At 43.8% G+C, this 17,500-nt stretch overlaps 1 protein-coding gene across 6 annotated transcripts in view; it reads right to left on the bottom strand.

Annotated features, from left to right (window-relative positions):
* The window catches only part of LOC147021727 (uncharacterized), a 236,041-nt gene that overhangs the window by 21,465 nt on the left and 197,076 nt on the right, over nucleotides 1-17,500 (bottom strand). For all 6 annotated transcript variants that reach the window (XM_085892001.1, XM_085892003.1, XM_085892000.1 and 3 more), the window contains 2 exons: nucleotides 15,887-15,959; nucleotides 10,900-11,691 (listed from right to left, as the gene is read on the bottom strand). In XM_085892001.1, coding sequence (XP_085748127.1) covers nucleotides 10,900-11,691; nucleotides 15,887-15,959 — 865 coding nt within the window. The remainder of the gene's footprint in view (nucleotides 1-10,899; nucleotides 11,692-15,886; nucleotides 15,960-17,500) is intronic.

Raw genomic sequence — 17,500 nt, 5'->3', positions numbered from 1 at the left:
AAACCCGTATCTCCCAAGTTAAGAACGGGTTATAGATTAAATAAAACATTGTCATGAATGTTTAGCTTGTGTCGTGTTTCCTGATGTCCCCAATAAATCTGGCTGATTCGTATGAAGTTTCCGTTTTGAATTGGTTCATGCCACGTCGAGGAACGATTCGCTCGATTTGGATATAAAGACGAAAATGGTTACAGACGAGTACACTCCGCTCGGTCTCTGACAAAACCAGACGCGTAACCATATATATATATATATATATATATATATATATATATATATATATATATATATATATATATATATATGTATATGTATATATATATATATATATATACATATATATATATATATATATATATATATATATATATATATATATATATATATATATTGTTACGGTTGTGGAAATTCGCATTACACCATAAAGGGTCCTCAAGTGAGATAAATCGGTAAGTTCATGTGTAGTTTGCCCAAACCCGTTGTATAGAGGGAATATATGTGATACATTCGGGCTACGACGCTTCAGTTCGCCGTTTTTCTTTGGCTATTGTTAATTTGGTGCAAGAACAACAACGAACATCGCCACAACCAATATCTCACGATCATGCCATTCACTACACGACGCCACCTTCCACAATTACGCTACCACATCTTCGCCACTTGCCATTCAACGAGCACCGTGCGGGCGCGTGCAAGAACAAAAACCAACAACGCCTAAGGGGTTTTCCCGCCTAATTTCCCCGCCTGATGCTTCCACCTGAATCCCCCCCACCATGCTTGGTGTGAAGGGGAGGGGTACGGCAGCTCGCTCCCGATTGGTGGATGCACGGCGTGAGGCGGTCGGAGTGGGGGCATGCTCCCCTTCGAGAGCTTTCTGGAAACGCCTCGAAGGGAGGTGGAGACAGAAATGGGGCGGGGCAACGGGGCGGAGCCGGCCCCTACAAAAGGGTGGGCGTGGAGAGTCATGGTTGGTTGGTTGTTCCCTTGTCCCGGTTGAGTGTGAGGAGGCTCTTGGTTCGTTCAAGCGATTGACAAAAAGGTGTGGACGTGAAGGTCGACGAGAACGTCGTTCCCTTTCCTGTTCCCTTGTCCGTGAAGGGGAATTGTGGAGAGTTGTGGTGATCGTCCCTGGTCGGAGGTTCTGTTCGTTCGTCCGAGCTGTTGAGCGGACCACACGAGCGACGCGCGGCACGAGCTCGCGGACCACGCCGGAGGGACTCGGAGTTACGGTCGCCAAGGACTCGACGCACTCAGGGAAGTCACGACTTCCATTTCTTTTGGGTTTTGTGTAAATGTGTGTGTGTGTGGCGCCAGTCTTGAAAAGTAGAACAGTTTAAGTGTTGTAATAATTATATTCGGTTGTCGCTCTGCATTGTGTCCTTGCTTTTATATGTGCTTCACTGTATGGCTGTGAATACGTGCTTGTCTGTGTGTGTGTAATAAAGTGTGCTTGTCCAAATGTTCCCTGTCTCGCTGCATCCTTTCCTTTGTTGAATCTCCATCTTGCATCACGTAAGGGATTAAAAGTGGGTATTAAAACACCCAGTAATTAATCGGAACCGTCAAGGCCGACGATAACTCCGCTCGGTTATCCCTGTAATACGGAACAAACCGCTTAAGTGGTTCGTGTCCGGAGTCAGCCTGTGGCGTGGTCCCATCCCTCGGCAGATTACCCGCGCGGGTACTTAGGTATATCGACATTCGGCAATTCACCCTATTTCGCGCAGGTCGACTGCGGACTGGGTGGTGGTGGGGTTAAACCCCCACCCGTGACTGGTTTCTGGTGGTAGTCCCAGGAGGGTCACGTCTGAATTGTCCGTCCGGTGGGCGACGCAGTCGCGATTTGAGTTACGCGGCTGATCGCACGCTGGCGGGCGCGAATTTGTAACACTGGTGCCAGCGAGCGGGAAACAAACTCTCCCGTCTCCAGGCTAAATTCACGGGGATCGGACCAGGGGTGTGCGAGGCGACCCCCCCCCCTGTTCCCCCTAAATTACGAGCAAAGCTAAATTAATCGCGTACGTGAAATAAGATGGAGTCTCAAGGCGGGCGGAAGCCGGGGGTAGATATGGATTTAGAATGTGTAAAATCTATGGTCCAGGATGAAATCCCCGTGCAGGACATTCCCATTGTGATGCAGGAACAATTCCCCCCCCCCCAACTGAACCTAGAGCCCGAAATGGGCGCGGCGGCGGCCACGGTGTATGACACCTCCCCTCCCCCTCTCCGCCAAAACCGCCCGATCCTTGCCGAATCGGCTCAGCCAAGTGTACCCGACATGGCCCAGCTATGCGCCTTGCTGGCGGGAGTAAACGCGACCATGCAGCGAATGGGAAACGAAATGAAAACGAATGCACAACAAATGAAAAATGAAATAAAAGGCATGAGCGGAAAGATGGATACAAACAGAAATGAAATAAAAAACGGAATGAAAGAAGAAATGAAAGAGATGCGGGGTGAGATGCAGCGCGTGGGGCGATGCCTGCAGGCGGGCATAATGGCGGCGCCACGTGCTGGGGCGAACGAGCTGAGGGGGAGTGCAACGGCTGTCAGGCCCGCAATGGAGGCGGGCGAGGGCAAAATAATTCGGGAGACGCGTTGGGCGAGACACGTGGAGGTAACAACGACGGAAACATTAACGGTGACAGGGGGAAAAATGAAACGGGGAGACCGAAACGTGTAAGACGAGACACGAGACAACGAAGGCAATCGAAAAATTAAAAGAAAGCCAGGAGGAGACAAAGGAGGGATTGAAGGTCGTAACGGTGGAGTGTGAGAAAAGACTTCAAGACATGACGAAGAGAGTTGATAAGCTGGGACTGGAGGTAAATACAGAGACAGAGGAACTGGGAAGACGGGTAGAAAACCACAAGGGCAAGCCGGAAGAACAGTTGGAAGCCAAAGCAAGGTCGGAATGTGCCGAGAAGAGAAAATAATTTGAAAAGAAAACTTCCGAGTTACAGAAACACCAAAACAGAGAGAGGGAATTACAAAACGAAGTGAAGATGTTGAGAGAAGAAAGAACGACAGCAGAGAATGAAACGTTAAGGAACCACACTGTACAAATCGGCCAATTGAAGGAAATAACGAGATTGCAGAATGAGGAACAAGAAAGACAGTGGAATAAAAGACACAAAGAAGAACGAATGAAGCAGGAAGAATAAATCAGACAATTGAGGGAGACAACGACATTGGAGAGGGAAGAACGAGAGGAACAATGGGATAGAAAACAAAAAGAACATGAATTTGAGATTGACCAATTGAAAGAATAGGCGAGGCTGGAGTGCGAGGAGATAGACAAAGAACAGCGAATGAAACACAAAGCGGAAATTAACCAAATTAAGAAAACCACGAAACTGAAGAAGGAAGGACAGGAGAGGAAACAAGGAAGAGTAATGAGACAGCAGCAAATGAAACACAAAAAGGAGATTAACCAAATTAAGCAAACCATGAAACTGGAGAAGGAAGGACAGGAGAGGAAACAAGGAAGAGTTGTGAGAGAACAGCAAATGAAACACAGGAAGGAAATGAGCCAATTGAAAGAAACGATGAGATTGGAAATGAAGAGCAGGAGAAACTGTGGGGTAGAAAACAAGAACAATGTGAGTTTGAAATTGAACAACTAAAACGGAGAGCAAGATTGGAGTCAGCGGAGATTGAGAAGCTCTGGAGGGAGAACGAACAGCTAATGGGGCTCAGAGAGGAATAACGACTCAGATGGACAGAAATAAGGAACAAGGAGAGAAAATGTATAGAGACGCGGGAGACAGAAAAAATAGAGGAGAGACTGCATGATAAAGACGGGGTTAAAGCGACAGAACACACACACACACACACACACACACACACACACACACACACACACACACACACACACACACACACACACACACACACACACACACACACACACACACACAGTTAGTGAGGCTTAATGGGGGCGAGCTGGCGGACTGTTTGGAGGCCCGGTGCAAGCAGCTGGATGGCCTCCTTCGGGAACGGAGGGAGACGCTGTTCTCCCTTGAAGCGAGTCACGACCAGGTGGGTTCGGTCGTGTCAAGCGAGTTCGAGGGGACGAGTGCTGTGGACAGGTGCACGTGGAGCTTGGGGGGTATAGAGGCCCCGGAACCCCTTTTGGTGGCACTAATCCCCACCGTGATTGTCCCGGTGTGTGTGGTGAAAGGTGTGAGTGCGCCCCCGTGTGTGAGTGGTGTGGTTGCGAGTGTGCCGGGGTGCGTGCTTCCCAGCACGCCATGTGTGGATGAGGCACCGCGTGTGAATGTCACCGCATGTGCAAGTGAACGGCCGAGTGCAAGAATGACCGTGTGTGTGTGTGTGAGAGAGCGGTATGTAAGGGAGATGACGGTCGGCATGCGGGAGCACGCAGCCGCGTCTCCGAGTGTGAATGTAATGGAGTGGTGTGTGAGCGTCGTAACACGCAGGTGTGCGTGGGTCGAATGGCAACAACGACGGCGACAGGTGAAAGACAAAGGCCGTGTAGCGGCCGTAGCTATTTTGAGCATCGTGCCGGGTTTACACGGCAACGAGTGCGAGGTTCGGGCCGTGCAACGCACGAGGCCGCCACGTGCGTGCTTGCGGGAGTGAAACCTAGTCCGGAAACGCCAGCGGTGAATGTTGCCGATCCCGCGGACAGACAAAAGGTAGGCAGGATACGGATTTAGACCGGATGGGTTCTCCACGCGGGTGTGTGTGTGAAGCTCTATGTGGCCTGCGCAGTGTGTTCTGTTTGCAGAGCGCACGACGCAGGTCACGGACGGGCAGAGCACATGTGTTCGTGTGGGGAACCCCTCGAGACGCGAGGCTTGTGTTTTTTTTATGCGCAGGGTGACGTCATGACTGCGTGTATGGTTGGAATCCGGCAGGAGGGTGAATCCCTGCCGGATGGTGCCGTCCAAGAGGGAGGAGGGACGCGGACAGCTGCCATGACATCACGCCAAAGGTGCGCGGCTGTGAATTGCCATGCTGGTACGCAGGTTGTGAATTGCCACGCTAGTGCTACGCGAGAAAAAAAAAAAAAGCAAGCCTCGCTTTTGGGTGAACAAGATTCCCGGGCAAGGGGTAGAAGACCCCGCTGACTGGGCACAGGATGACACTAGTTAGGGGGATGAGTTAGTGTGAGTTAGACCGGCTTCATGGGGCAGGGGTAAGTCCTCATGGAGCCCATGGAATGGATTAGTTAGAGGGATTGTAGTCAGATTTAGGATGGGAAAAATGACATTTTGGAGACAGTGACAGACTTTGAGTGTGTAGTGGGGACGTAGCTTAGCAACGTAGTATTGAATGGAACGTGCTGTAGTTTAAGGGACGACGTGGGAGCACGAGTTAGTTAGGGGATTTAGTGAGAAGGATGGCAGAATTCAGCGGTGTGTGTTGAAGAAGTGTGACGTGGAAACATGTGCTTGGTGAGTGAGTGAGGCCAGCGGGTCTGTATGAATAGAGCGAATGGGGAATGCATGGTGCGATGAGTGATTGGGGGGAGGAGTGACTCCCGCCCAAGGGACCCTGGGGTCAGGATAAAGTGAGTTAGTGGGTTAGACAAATTGGAAAATGGAGGTCGTTTTGTTGTTGGTGGGAACGTAGGCTCGAAACCCGCTTGGGGGGTGCAGGAGCCCTGTTGACGGGCTGGGAGCGTGGCTGCGAAAGGTGAGTATCGCTGAGTGGGTACCCCGGGCACCGGGCTAGTCGGCCGTGGTAGGCCAAGGGCCCATGGGGGCCGGGATAGCATAGTGGGCACAGGTGCGCCCGCATGATGCGGGGGCCGGGGCGCCATTAGCCGTGTGGGCAGTCCATTGGGCACGGGCACCCAGGGAATGAGACCACAGTGATCCGTCATTTTGTCAAAAACGAAAATCCGATGGCGATCACTTTCACTTCCTCACTCATCGGCGGTCTGTCGGCGACTGACAGCTTCTGCAGGCGGGAAATTATTCACGCATACGGATTAGGATCACCAACATACGTGCACCAAACCATGCCTCCCTAGCTTCATTGTTTACGCACGAAAAATTAAGGTTGGATACTTTTTAAACACTCCATATATATATATATATATATATATATATATATATATATATATATATATATATGTATATATGTGCATATACATATATATATTTATATATATATATATATATATATATACATATATATATATACATATATATACATATATATATATATATATATATATATATATATATATATATATATATATATATATATATTTATATATATATATATATATATATATATATATATATATATATATATATATATATATATATATATATATATATATATATATATATATATATATATATATATATTTATATATATATATATATATATATATTTATATATATATATATATATATATATATATATATATATATATATATATATATATATATATATATATATATATATATATATATATGTATATATGTGCATATATATATATATATGTGCATATATATATATATATATATATATATATGTGCATATATATATATATATATATATATATGTATATATGTGCATATACATATATATATTTATATATATATATATATATGTGCATATACATATATGCATATACAGTCATGCGCCGCTTAACGACGTTCCGGGCAACGACGGATCGCATATACGACGGATCTGACCGCTCTGAAGAAAAAAAAATGTCGCTGAAAAATTCCTATCGCAGAGTGATGTTGCCGACGTCGTGCTGCCAGTCGTATAAAAATAGCACATGCAATTATGTACGCTGTACAGTACATAATACTTCATAACAATAATAAACGACAGTGTGGCCATGTTATAATGCGATCGATGAGGTCCATAAAATGCCATCGCGAAAAAAGCAGGGTCGTGCTGAATCGGGATTCAAGGAAATCGGCTTTCAAACTGAACCAATGTTTGCACGTTTACCTTCTAGCAAGTAAATTACCTTTGAATTGAAGAATTCCGCGAATAAATCGTTGTTACAGTCGAAATTAAAACACAAATTTCTTTTTCGTGAACCTTTTCATGTTGTTAAAAAAATTGGAATGTTCCGAAAATATATATCACAATTGACAGGAGCTCGTTTCTTCATTTATAAATTATAACATCGATGCAATGATTACGTATTCATAAAATCCAAACGCTATTTATTCATCTTTCTATAATTGATGCGAGAGGAGATTGTAAGCTGCTGCTAACAACACCGATGGCCGTCATGAACAGCACAAAGGTAAAACTAACGCGTCTTCCGTCTCTCTTGGATGTGTGTTACAATTGCCGACAGTATTCAGTACAGTAACATGCTGTACAGGTTTGTATCCGAGGAGCAATAGGCTATACCATATAGCCTAGGTGTGTAGTTTTGTGAAAGTACGATGTTCGAAAACGAAAAAAAAAATGATGTTCACACAATGACGACGTCGCTTAACGACGCGTTTCTCAGAACGTAACCCCGTCGTTAAGTGGCGCATGACTGTACATATATGCATATACATATATATATATATATATATATATATATATATATATATATATATACACATACATACATGTATATGTACACATATACACAACATGGCTAAAACTAAGTGGACACCCCTTCTTATTTGTGGGTTCGGATATTTCAAGCACACCCATTGCTGACAGTTGTATAAAATCAAGCACACAGCCATGCAATCTCCACAGAGAAACATTGGTTGTGGAATGGGCTGTACTGAAGAGCTCAGTGACTTTCTACGTGGCACTGTCATTGGATGTTACCTTTCCAACAAGTCAATTCATCAAATTTCTGCCCTTCAAGAGCTGCCCTGGTCAACTGTAAGTGCTGTTACTGTGAAGTGGAAACGTCTCGGAGCAACAGCAGCTCAGCCCGAAGTGATAGGCCACACAAGCTCACAGAACGGGACTGCATGTGTTTAAGCGCATCGCATGGAAAAATCGTCTGTCGTCGGTTGCAACACTCACTATCGAGTTCCAAACTGCCTCTGGAAGCAATATCAGCACAAGCACTGTTTGTTGAGAGCTTCATGTAATGGGTTTGCATGGCTGAGCAGCCACACACAAGCCGAAGATCACCATGCGCAATGCCAAGCGTCGGCTGGATTGGTGTAAAGCTCACCACCATTGGACTCTGGAGCAGGGGAAACGCATTCTCTGGAGTGCTGAATCATGCTTCACCAACTGGCAGTCTGACGGACGAATCTGGGTTTGGCGGATTCCAGGAGAACGCCACCTGCCCGATTGCATAGTGCCAACTGTAAAGTTTGGTGGAGGAGGAATAATGGTCTGAGGCTGTTTTTTTATGGTTCGGGCTCGGCCCCTTAGTTACAGTGAAGGGAAGTCTTAATGCTTCTTGACGATTCTGTGCTTCTTGACGATTCTGTGCTTCTTGACGATTCTGTGCTTCTTGACGATTCTGTGCAATTACATTATTGACGAATCTGTGCTTCCAACTTTGTGGCAAGAGTTTGGGGAAAACCCTTTCCTGTTTCAGCATGGCAATGCCCACATGCACAAGCTTTCAGAGCTTGACTGGCCTGCACAGAGCCCTGACCTCAACTACATCGAACACCTTCGGGATGAATTGGAACGCCGACTGGGAGCCAGACTCAATCGCCCAAGATCAGTGCCCGACCTCACTAATGCTCTTGTGGCTGAATGGAAGCAAATCCTCCCAGCAATGTTCCAACATTTAGTGAAAAGCCTTGCCAAAAGAGTGAGGCTGTTATAGCAGCAAAGGGTTTGGACCAACTCCATATTAATGCCCATGATTTTGGAATGAGATGTAGGACAAGCAGGTGTCCACATCCTTTTGGCCATGTCATGTACATACATAAAAAAATATATACACCTATAATGCCTATTGAACATCTTCACCCCCTTTCAAAATTTTCACCTTTTGTTGCCTTATATCCTGGAATTATATTGCATTAATACAGACATTTTCCACCTTTATTTGCACATTGTAACCCACAACTTCCAAGTAAGAAACAAATTCTCCAAATTTCAGAAAATTTATTAAAAATACAAAAGTAAAATATCTTGGTTGGATATAATACGTGTCCACCCCCTTGACTTGGTGGAAGCATCTTTGACAGCAAATAGAGCTGTGAGTCTGTTGGGATAGGTCTCTACCAACTTTTCACACCTTCATTGGGCAATATTTGCCCATCCTTCTGTACAAAACTGTTCAAGCTCAGTCAAGTTGCATGGGGAGTATTGATGGACAGCAATCTTCAAGTCATGCCACAGATTTCGATTTGATTTTAGTCGGGGCTCTGACTGGGCCACTCAAGGACATTAATCTTTTTGTGCTCACCCCGCTTATAATAGCAACTGTAAATTAGCACAGGTGAAACCAATCATCTTCAAAATTCTTCGTCATCATTCCCATCACTCTAACTATCATTGGTACAACTTTAGCATTCTCCAACTTCCAGGATCATTTCACTTCATTCTTGAGGTCTTTGTCGTTGGTCATTTTTTTTGATTTCTGCATTATTTATTCCAAAATCACTGGTATTTACACCTCAATTAGCAATGCCTTCTCTTTTTTGTACCCAATTATGATATCTGGTTGCAATGCTTTGTTACTTACGAAATCTAAAGATTTCGTAAGTATGTTGATGACTTCCGTCCTCTGTTTGTGTGTTTGTTTGTGTGTTTGTTTGTGTGTTTGTTTGTGTGTTTGTTTGTGTGTTTGTTTGTAGGCACGATAATTCAAGAACGGAAGAAGCTACCAATGTCAAATTACACCACGTGATTCAGGAGGGTGATGGCTCGTGCTGATTAGATTTTGGTCAAAATCGGTCAAAGGTCAAAAGTCACAGTGAGGTCAAACATTCGATTTTTGATGGTTTGGTACAGAATCATCGTAGAAACTTCTGGTTTGCGTCGCTACCTTCTCGAGAGACAGCTTTTATTAGACAAGGTCAGAGGTCAAGTTGACGATTTCGTAAGTACCAGGCTATGACTGCTTGTTTTTTATGTTCATGCTTGATGGAATCATTAGGTCATATGTGAGCAGTACTTCCATGTTTTCAGCAATTCATTTTGGTTCATCTTTCCACAAATTTTCTGGAACAGGGATGTTAAAGTTTTTGCAGATTTGACAGCGGATTACTTTACAAACTCTGTTGTGTCGTTGTGTGTACAGCTGTTGTAACATAAGGTTTTTTGTGTTCGGTCATTAAGCATAACTTATCATTCTCTTTGCTAATGCAACCTCCACCCCTCACCATTCTCTCTTTTTTTTTCTCTTCCCTCCTCCATCCCCCACCTCTCTCTCTCTCTCTCTCTCTCTCTCTCTCTCTCTCTCTCTCTCTCTCTCTCTCTCTCTCTCTCTCTCTCTCTCTCTCTCTCGCTCTCTCGCTGTCTCTATTTCTCTCTCGCTGTCTCTATTTCTCTCTCGCTCTCTGTCTCTCTCTCCCCCTCACCCCCTCCGAGTCCAAGCACCCCTCCCTCCCATAGTGTATAGCAACGTCTGGTGGGGCATCATTCTCCCCACCGTCCCAACCGCCCTCCCCCCACCCCCCCCGCCCCCCCTTAGTGATGATCCTGAAGAGAGCCCTTGGCACAAAACTTTGAGAAAAGAAAACGTCAAAGCTTGGTCCATGAATCGTGACCCCTTACAGAAATGAAGATGTATACTTTAAACCCGTAATTGCCTTGGCTAAATTGCCTTCTTCTGATCTCCAATGAACATGGAGGTTCACCCAAAATAAAGAGACATTGTGTCGCAGGAGCTTCTTCTACTTCATCTTTCCTCCTCAGGTAAATGCTTTCAACATGAAGTAAATCATCTTTCCACTCAATAGGCTTAATGTATTTTGTTCACATGAACAATTTTTTTTAAGATTAATCATAAAAAGGCCTCACCTCTCATTCCTGCTGTTTGGGTAGAGCTTCCTCGTTGCTCATACTGCATCCTTACAGGAAGCGTATCAATGAGTGATGCCCCATGAGTCACTGGTGCAATGCCTGTCACTGTCTGTGACACGCCCATGTAGGATGGAGGGGGGTGGCGAGGCATTGCAGGTTGGAAATTTGGTCTCACAAAGTTGTTGCTACCAAGCGACATCTGTTTGGGACAAACCACACTCTGTGAAGGTGCAATGCGTCGGTAAGAGGATATGTTAGACTGAGCAGGACGAGAGGAAAATTCAGGGATGTTTCGAGGTGAGGTACTGTTGGTGGAGGGAACCGATACCACAGATACAGAATGGGTCATCATAGGTCGTAACTGCGCTGAGTTTGTGACATTGAGAAGTGCAGGTGGTCCTCGAGTCAGAGGAAAGACTGAGGAAGGCTGGGTAATACGAGCAGCATGAGAAGGTTGAGAGACGCGAGGCATTCTGACATTCGATATGGCATTAGGAAAGCGAGTAGTGCGCAGTGTTGATATCACATCTGATTCAACAAGAGAGGGAGGAGGTGGTGGAGCAGGAGGAGCGAGATGAACTGGTTGTGGAGGAGGTGGCGGATGAGCAGGGACAGGTGGTGGAAGATGAGAACCTCCAGATGCAAGCTGAACAGAACGAACTCCTTGGGTTGAAGAGACAGGGCCACGATTGGGCGAAACTTGTGAGCCATGTGGAAGTAATGGAGGATGTCCGCGAGAAGAGGCAGGGAGTTGGTTACGAGCAGTCGGGGCTCTTCGTGCAGCATTTCCTGAAGATAAGAAAAATAAAGAAAAGTTTGTTAATGCAAGAACTATTATAAACTCAATTTAGTGTTTCTCATTGTATAGTTTCTTGTTTAATTTTTTGATATAAACAACAGCAATGAACAGCTTTGTCCTTTTCCAGATTTTCTCAAGTTATTACCACTCGAAACACCCGCTGCCTATTCCTTCCTTCTTTTTAAATGGCACCAGAGCTGACTCCGTATGTGGGAAGGCCGAAAGCCTCAATTCTGTGTTTGCTTCCAAATCTTGTGTTCCCAACTCTCGCTCTCTGTACCCAACCCTATTCAGTCACACCCAGCTGCTCTGGGACACTATCTTTTGCACCTGAGAAGTTGGAGAAGCTTCTGGCAACCCTCAACTGGACCAGAAGGCTTCAGCTCACACATTATAAAAACATGCTCTGCTGCTATTTTCACCCTATCATTTCCCCGAGGTCACCTTCAATCAGCTTCAAACTCAGCCAACATCACTGCATTACATAAAATGGTACAAAAACTGATCCACTTAATTACAAACCTATTAGCTTACTTCCAATCATCAACAAGGTCATGGAATTAATCATCACAGTCAACAAAAAATCCTTCCTTTTTTCAAATGACCTCAGCTCAGATCACAAATTTGGATTCAGACCAGGTTACTCTACCTTGGACATGCTGCTCCAATTCTCCCAACAATGGATGAAGGCCTCTCAATATCAGACATGAGATCAGGACCATCTTTCTAGACATATCTTAAATTTTCGATACATTCTGGCATCCCACCTTGCTCTCCAAACTGTCTGCCAATGGCATCCAAGGCCAACTCAACACATGGCTCACTAACTTCCTATACTCTAGTACAGTGTTTCTCAACCGGGGTTCCCCGGAACCCTAGGGTTCCGCAAGAGGTCGCTAGGGGGTTCCCCGAGAAACAGTAATAAATAGGCTAATGTATTTTTGAGTAGTTTTTGTTTGATTTAATATTCGTAATTTTACTATACACGTATGGCATATTGTTGGAAACTCCTTGGTTATTATAATAGAAGCTTCGACCTCTTATATTATTTACAATTATAACAACCATAGGGAATGTTATATTATAACAACCACGAAGCACGATGGACGCCCGGAATAACGACTCGTCATTGAACACGGCACACGGCCTGTACGTAATGACGTAACCCACTCGAAGCACGATGGACGCCCGGAATAACGACTCGTCATTGAACACGGCACACAGCCTGTACGTGATGTCACCAATGATGACGTGGTCTGTCTCATTGCCAATAAATTTGACAAAAGGGGGTCATTTTTTCCTTAAACCAGGTATCCGAAAAAAATATATATTATATTTACCACGTGAACTATGATAAAAATATAAAAGAGATAGATATTAATAATGATATATAAAAATTTTTATGCAGGGGTTCACTGAGACATGAAAACTATTTCAAGGGTAAAAAGGTTGAGAAACGCTGCTCTAGTAGCTAACATCTGGCTCTCAATGGAATCCTTTCATCTCCTCTCCCTTTTAAGACTGGAGTGCCCCAAGGCAGTGTTCTGGGACAAGTCCTATTCCTAATCTTCATCAACGATCTCCCTGACTGGAAAATCCTCTTGATCTATTGGCTAATAACTCCACCCTCTGCCGGAACATCCCTCATCCTTCAGATAGGCAGAAAGAAGCCTTTTCCCTCTCTTCACCTTGACAAAATCACAAGTTGGTCAAAGACTTGAAATATGTCTTTCAATCCAGACAAATCTAAATCTATATCTATGTCTAAATATATATATATATATATATATATATATATATATATATATATATATATATATATTATATATATATATATATATATATATATATATATATATATATATATATATATATATATATATATATATATATATATATTATAACTCTGCAAATCCTCACATCTACTTTATTAAATATCCAATTGATGGGCAAACCACATTTTAAAGTTGGCCTCAAAGGCCAACTGCTGACTGGGCATCTTCCATAGCACAAAGTCCTTCCTTGGCACACCCAAACTTCTATCCACTAACAAAGCCTTCATCCACATCCAAAGCACAAAGTACTGTTCTCCCCTCTGGGCTGGTGCCCCGTCTTACAACTTGCTCAGCTTGACACTATGGAAACCAAGGCCTTCAAGATTAATGGAATCTCCTGTGATGACACTCAGTCTATGGGCCTATTACTTTACCATCACAGACTCTGTCTTGTCTTCTACCTCTGTCTTATACCAAATATTTTCCAGTCTCGCACTCTCTGATATTTGATCTTTCCGTATCACCCCTGGTTTCTGCAGGTCACGCACCATCGGCACATCAGCACCCCCCGTCCCCCCACGCGTGATTCCCAAGCTCACCCCTTCCAAATTTCCAGTTTTTCCTTTTTGTGGGTTTGCTTCTGTATCCATCTTGTTCACCTCATGAATCCTCCACTATCCCTCATTCCTCACTATACCCATCATTTGCCCAAGTCCCCCTCTATTTTGTCCTTCAACCCCACTGTTGGTATTTCCCATCTCTCTACTGTTCCTTTTGTTATGTTGCATCCTGATTGGTTAAGTGTTCTCACTCTTCCAGGAGCCTTGGCATCTGTATCCAAAAAAAAAAGTATTGTATTTTGTGTATCACACTGTTCAAAAAATAAGGGAATAGAAACCAAAAAAAAAAAATCACCATAAACAAGAAAAGAATAGGAACAACAGTCAAATAACCTAAGCATCCAATTAAGTGAGCAAGATTCTTCCTTCATCTTGGCCGTTAACTCTGCAAGTCTCCCTCTATCTTGGCCTTCAACTCTGCTGTTGGTGTTTCCCCCCTCTCTCTATTGTTCCTTCTGTCTTGTTGCATCCTCATCTGTTCAGTGCACGAGTACTAGCTCTTCCACGAGCCTCGACTCTGAAAACAAAAAAAGAGGTGAGAACAGCAGATCAATGTTGCAAATGACGCTCCAGGCTGCATCTTTGTCCAACATGTAAAAAGCAAATAGAACATCGGAATTCCCACGGATCTTTTGCAGTCGATTCTAAAGCAACATAATAGACTGAGAATAATATCTGAAAATGTGAAATTAAGGCGAAAACGATCGAGATGGAAGGCCTGTCATAATAATGATACGGAAGGATTTAGATGGAAGATTGAGATGGAAGGCTCTCCCACCGGGAGCGGTACTACACAGTACATACTTACATCAGAGAGAACTTACATTGACTTCCCTTCCCAACCCCCGGCCCCGGGGAGGGGTCAAACAAAGTTGCCGCAACCTTTGTCTTATGAGTTATGTATTACGAGTTTTATACAACCCTGAGTCCCCGGGGCAAGTTTTGTTGAGATCAGATGACTAATGGCCAACTGCATCGACCAACAACAGACACCAAATTACATATTTTAAGATGATGAAGATGATTATGATGATGTAACTGGACAATCCCTCAAGTGTTGTCAACTAGCACTCTCAAGTGCTGGTCCATGGGTGCTTTGAAGCGGTGGAGTGGCTGCAGCCGAAAATAATTAATTATGTTTGGGTTATATGGCATTCAAGTAAATAATGTTCTCAAAAAACATAGAATCTTCTAACATTCAACTTGCTGAGTAATTAATTGCTCATTCAAACTTTTCACAAAATGTATTAAATAAATTGGAAGGAAAGCTGCTTCATAATCCTTTATGAGTACACGTAATTTTTGTTTTTCATCTTAAAACACGGGTGAGGGGGGGGGACAAAATCAATATGCTGTTCCCCCTTCTGCCAATAAGTGGGGGGTATGTACCCCCATTCCCCACCGATCGAGGCTCATGCTGTGACACCAAGTCAACAATTGTTCCTGTTCTGCATCGGAGACATGTATGTAATGCTTCTGAGCCTCAGATAATAATAATAATAATATTTTTTTTAAGGAGAGAAAAAGGATTAAAAGACAATAAAATATTAATTCAACATTGATCAAGATCATATTTGTTCTCTCTGGTTTGAGGCTGAAGAACCACAAAAGGCATGGTCATTAATTTTGTGAAAAAAAAACACAGAATGAACATTGCAATGCTGATTAAAACATTTTGTACACTACATCAAGCTAAGCAGTTTTCCCTTTGAAAGCCTTGTGAACCAATTGATTACTTACATATAAAAGGAAACAGTTGCTAAATTATGGTGCAGGTATTACAAATTCACCTTGATGCATCCGATCTTCATCAAGTGTAAGGTCAATGAAAGCATCAGTTGAAGGAGCGATCTCTTGTACAACCTGAGAGGCAAGTAATTTGAAACACTGACACATATTTGAAAACAAATTACATAAACAACTAGAAAGACATGAATTGTCGATGTACTGTATATGCATCAACCAGTGTTAGATGTCAACCCACTGTTATATTTGATCTCTATTTAAGTTCACATGAAAAATTAAAGGTCACATTCCAGAGAGTTTTAAGTAGAAGAGAGAGAACACCAGAACTTGTCTGCTATTATGAAGTTATGGTCTGCAAAATTATTTTCAAAAAGCACATGACCTTTGACCTGTTGAACCAAAAATTAAATCATTTCATGTTTGTATTTCAATCCATACTTGTGCCAAGTGTTGTTGAAATCCCTTCAGTAGTTCATAAATTATCATGGTATAAAAGACATTTCCGATTAAAGGTTACAAACAAGACCGAAGACATTTGACCCGTTGATCCAAAAATTAAATCCATTCATTTTCATACAACAATCAACATTTGTGCCAAGTTTGGTTGAAATCCCTGGCAATGGTTCACAAGTTAGCGTAGCAATGAAAAAAAAACCAATAACTGATGCACAGACACACAACCCAAAAACAATAATGCCTTCAGCCTTCAGCTGTCGAAGCATCATAAAAAAAAGTTACGTTATTGATCACCCTCATACCTTGTGTTGACCTATCCTTGCCGTTCATGCATTCCCCCACAATTGTGGAGTGGTGGTTTACAAACTAACAAAGTATGTGGATGGGTGGACATACATAATGAGGAGAGGAGAAATGACACAAAAAAAACTGAGTAACAATGACCCAGAGAGGAACAGAATTGGAAAGAATCAGCATGTATAGAAGAGACCATGTATGTTCATGGATGAGCATGTGGGACAGTTATGGGCAGCACATTTGAAAGAGTGAAGCGTGGAGGACAAGAAAATGGACACAATTCCACAATCAGAAGAATAATGAGGAATGAATGCAAGTGGGCAACCAGCCTGGATTTTGGCAGGGTGAGAAGGTGAGGGTTTCCAGTGGAACAAGTGCGAACTGGGATGGTTTGGAAAGGGGTGGAGGAGTAAGGAAAGATGTGAGCATCGATAAAATAGAGAGCCCACCAAGTTGCCATGAGTGGGAGAATGACGGCCCTTGGAATCCTCTGACCAAGGATCTGAGACGGAGACTTAATTCCTTTGGTACCAGGTCTTTCGGAGAATCCTTGGCTATCGCTGGTCAGATTTTGTGTCCAACGAGCGGTTGCTGAGAGAGACTCGGATGAGATTTGTTACCTGCATGGTCCGTGAGCGTCAGTTGTGGCTGTATGGACATGTGGCTCATTTTCCTGACGCTGATCCTGCTCACTAGATTCTCTCAGCGAGGGAGTCTCGTGAGTGGAGGAGGCCAATGGGCCGACCACGTGCCTCATGGTTGCAGCAGGTTGACCAGCATCTCAAGGAGATGGGGATGGGCCTGGCATCTGCCTGGGGGAAGGCCAGACGGAGGCCCCTGGAGTACCAGCGGAAAGTGGACGCAGCGACGCGCTGTTCTGGCACATGCTCCCATACCTGACTGAT

The sequence above is a fragment of the Eptatretus burgeri genome, chromosome 8 (genome assembly GCF_056783735.1).
Source record: "Eptatretus burgeri isolate ZD-2024b chromosome 8, Ebu_testis_v1, whole genome shotgun sequence".
Taxonomy (NCBI): Eukaryota; Metazoa; Chordata; class Myxini; order Myxiniformes; family Myxinidae; genus Eptatretus; species Eptatretus burgeri.
This window is presented reverse-complemented; position numbering and strand designations above follow the sequence as displayed.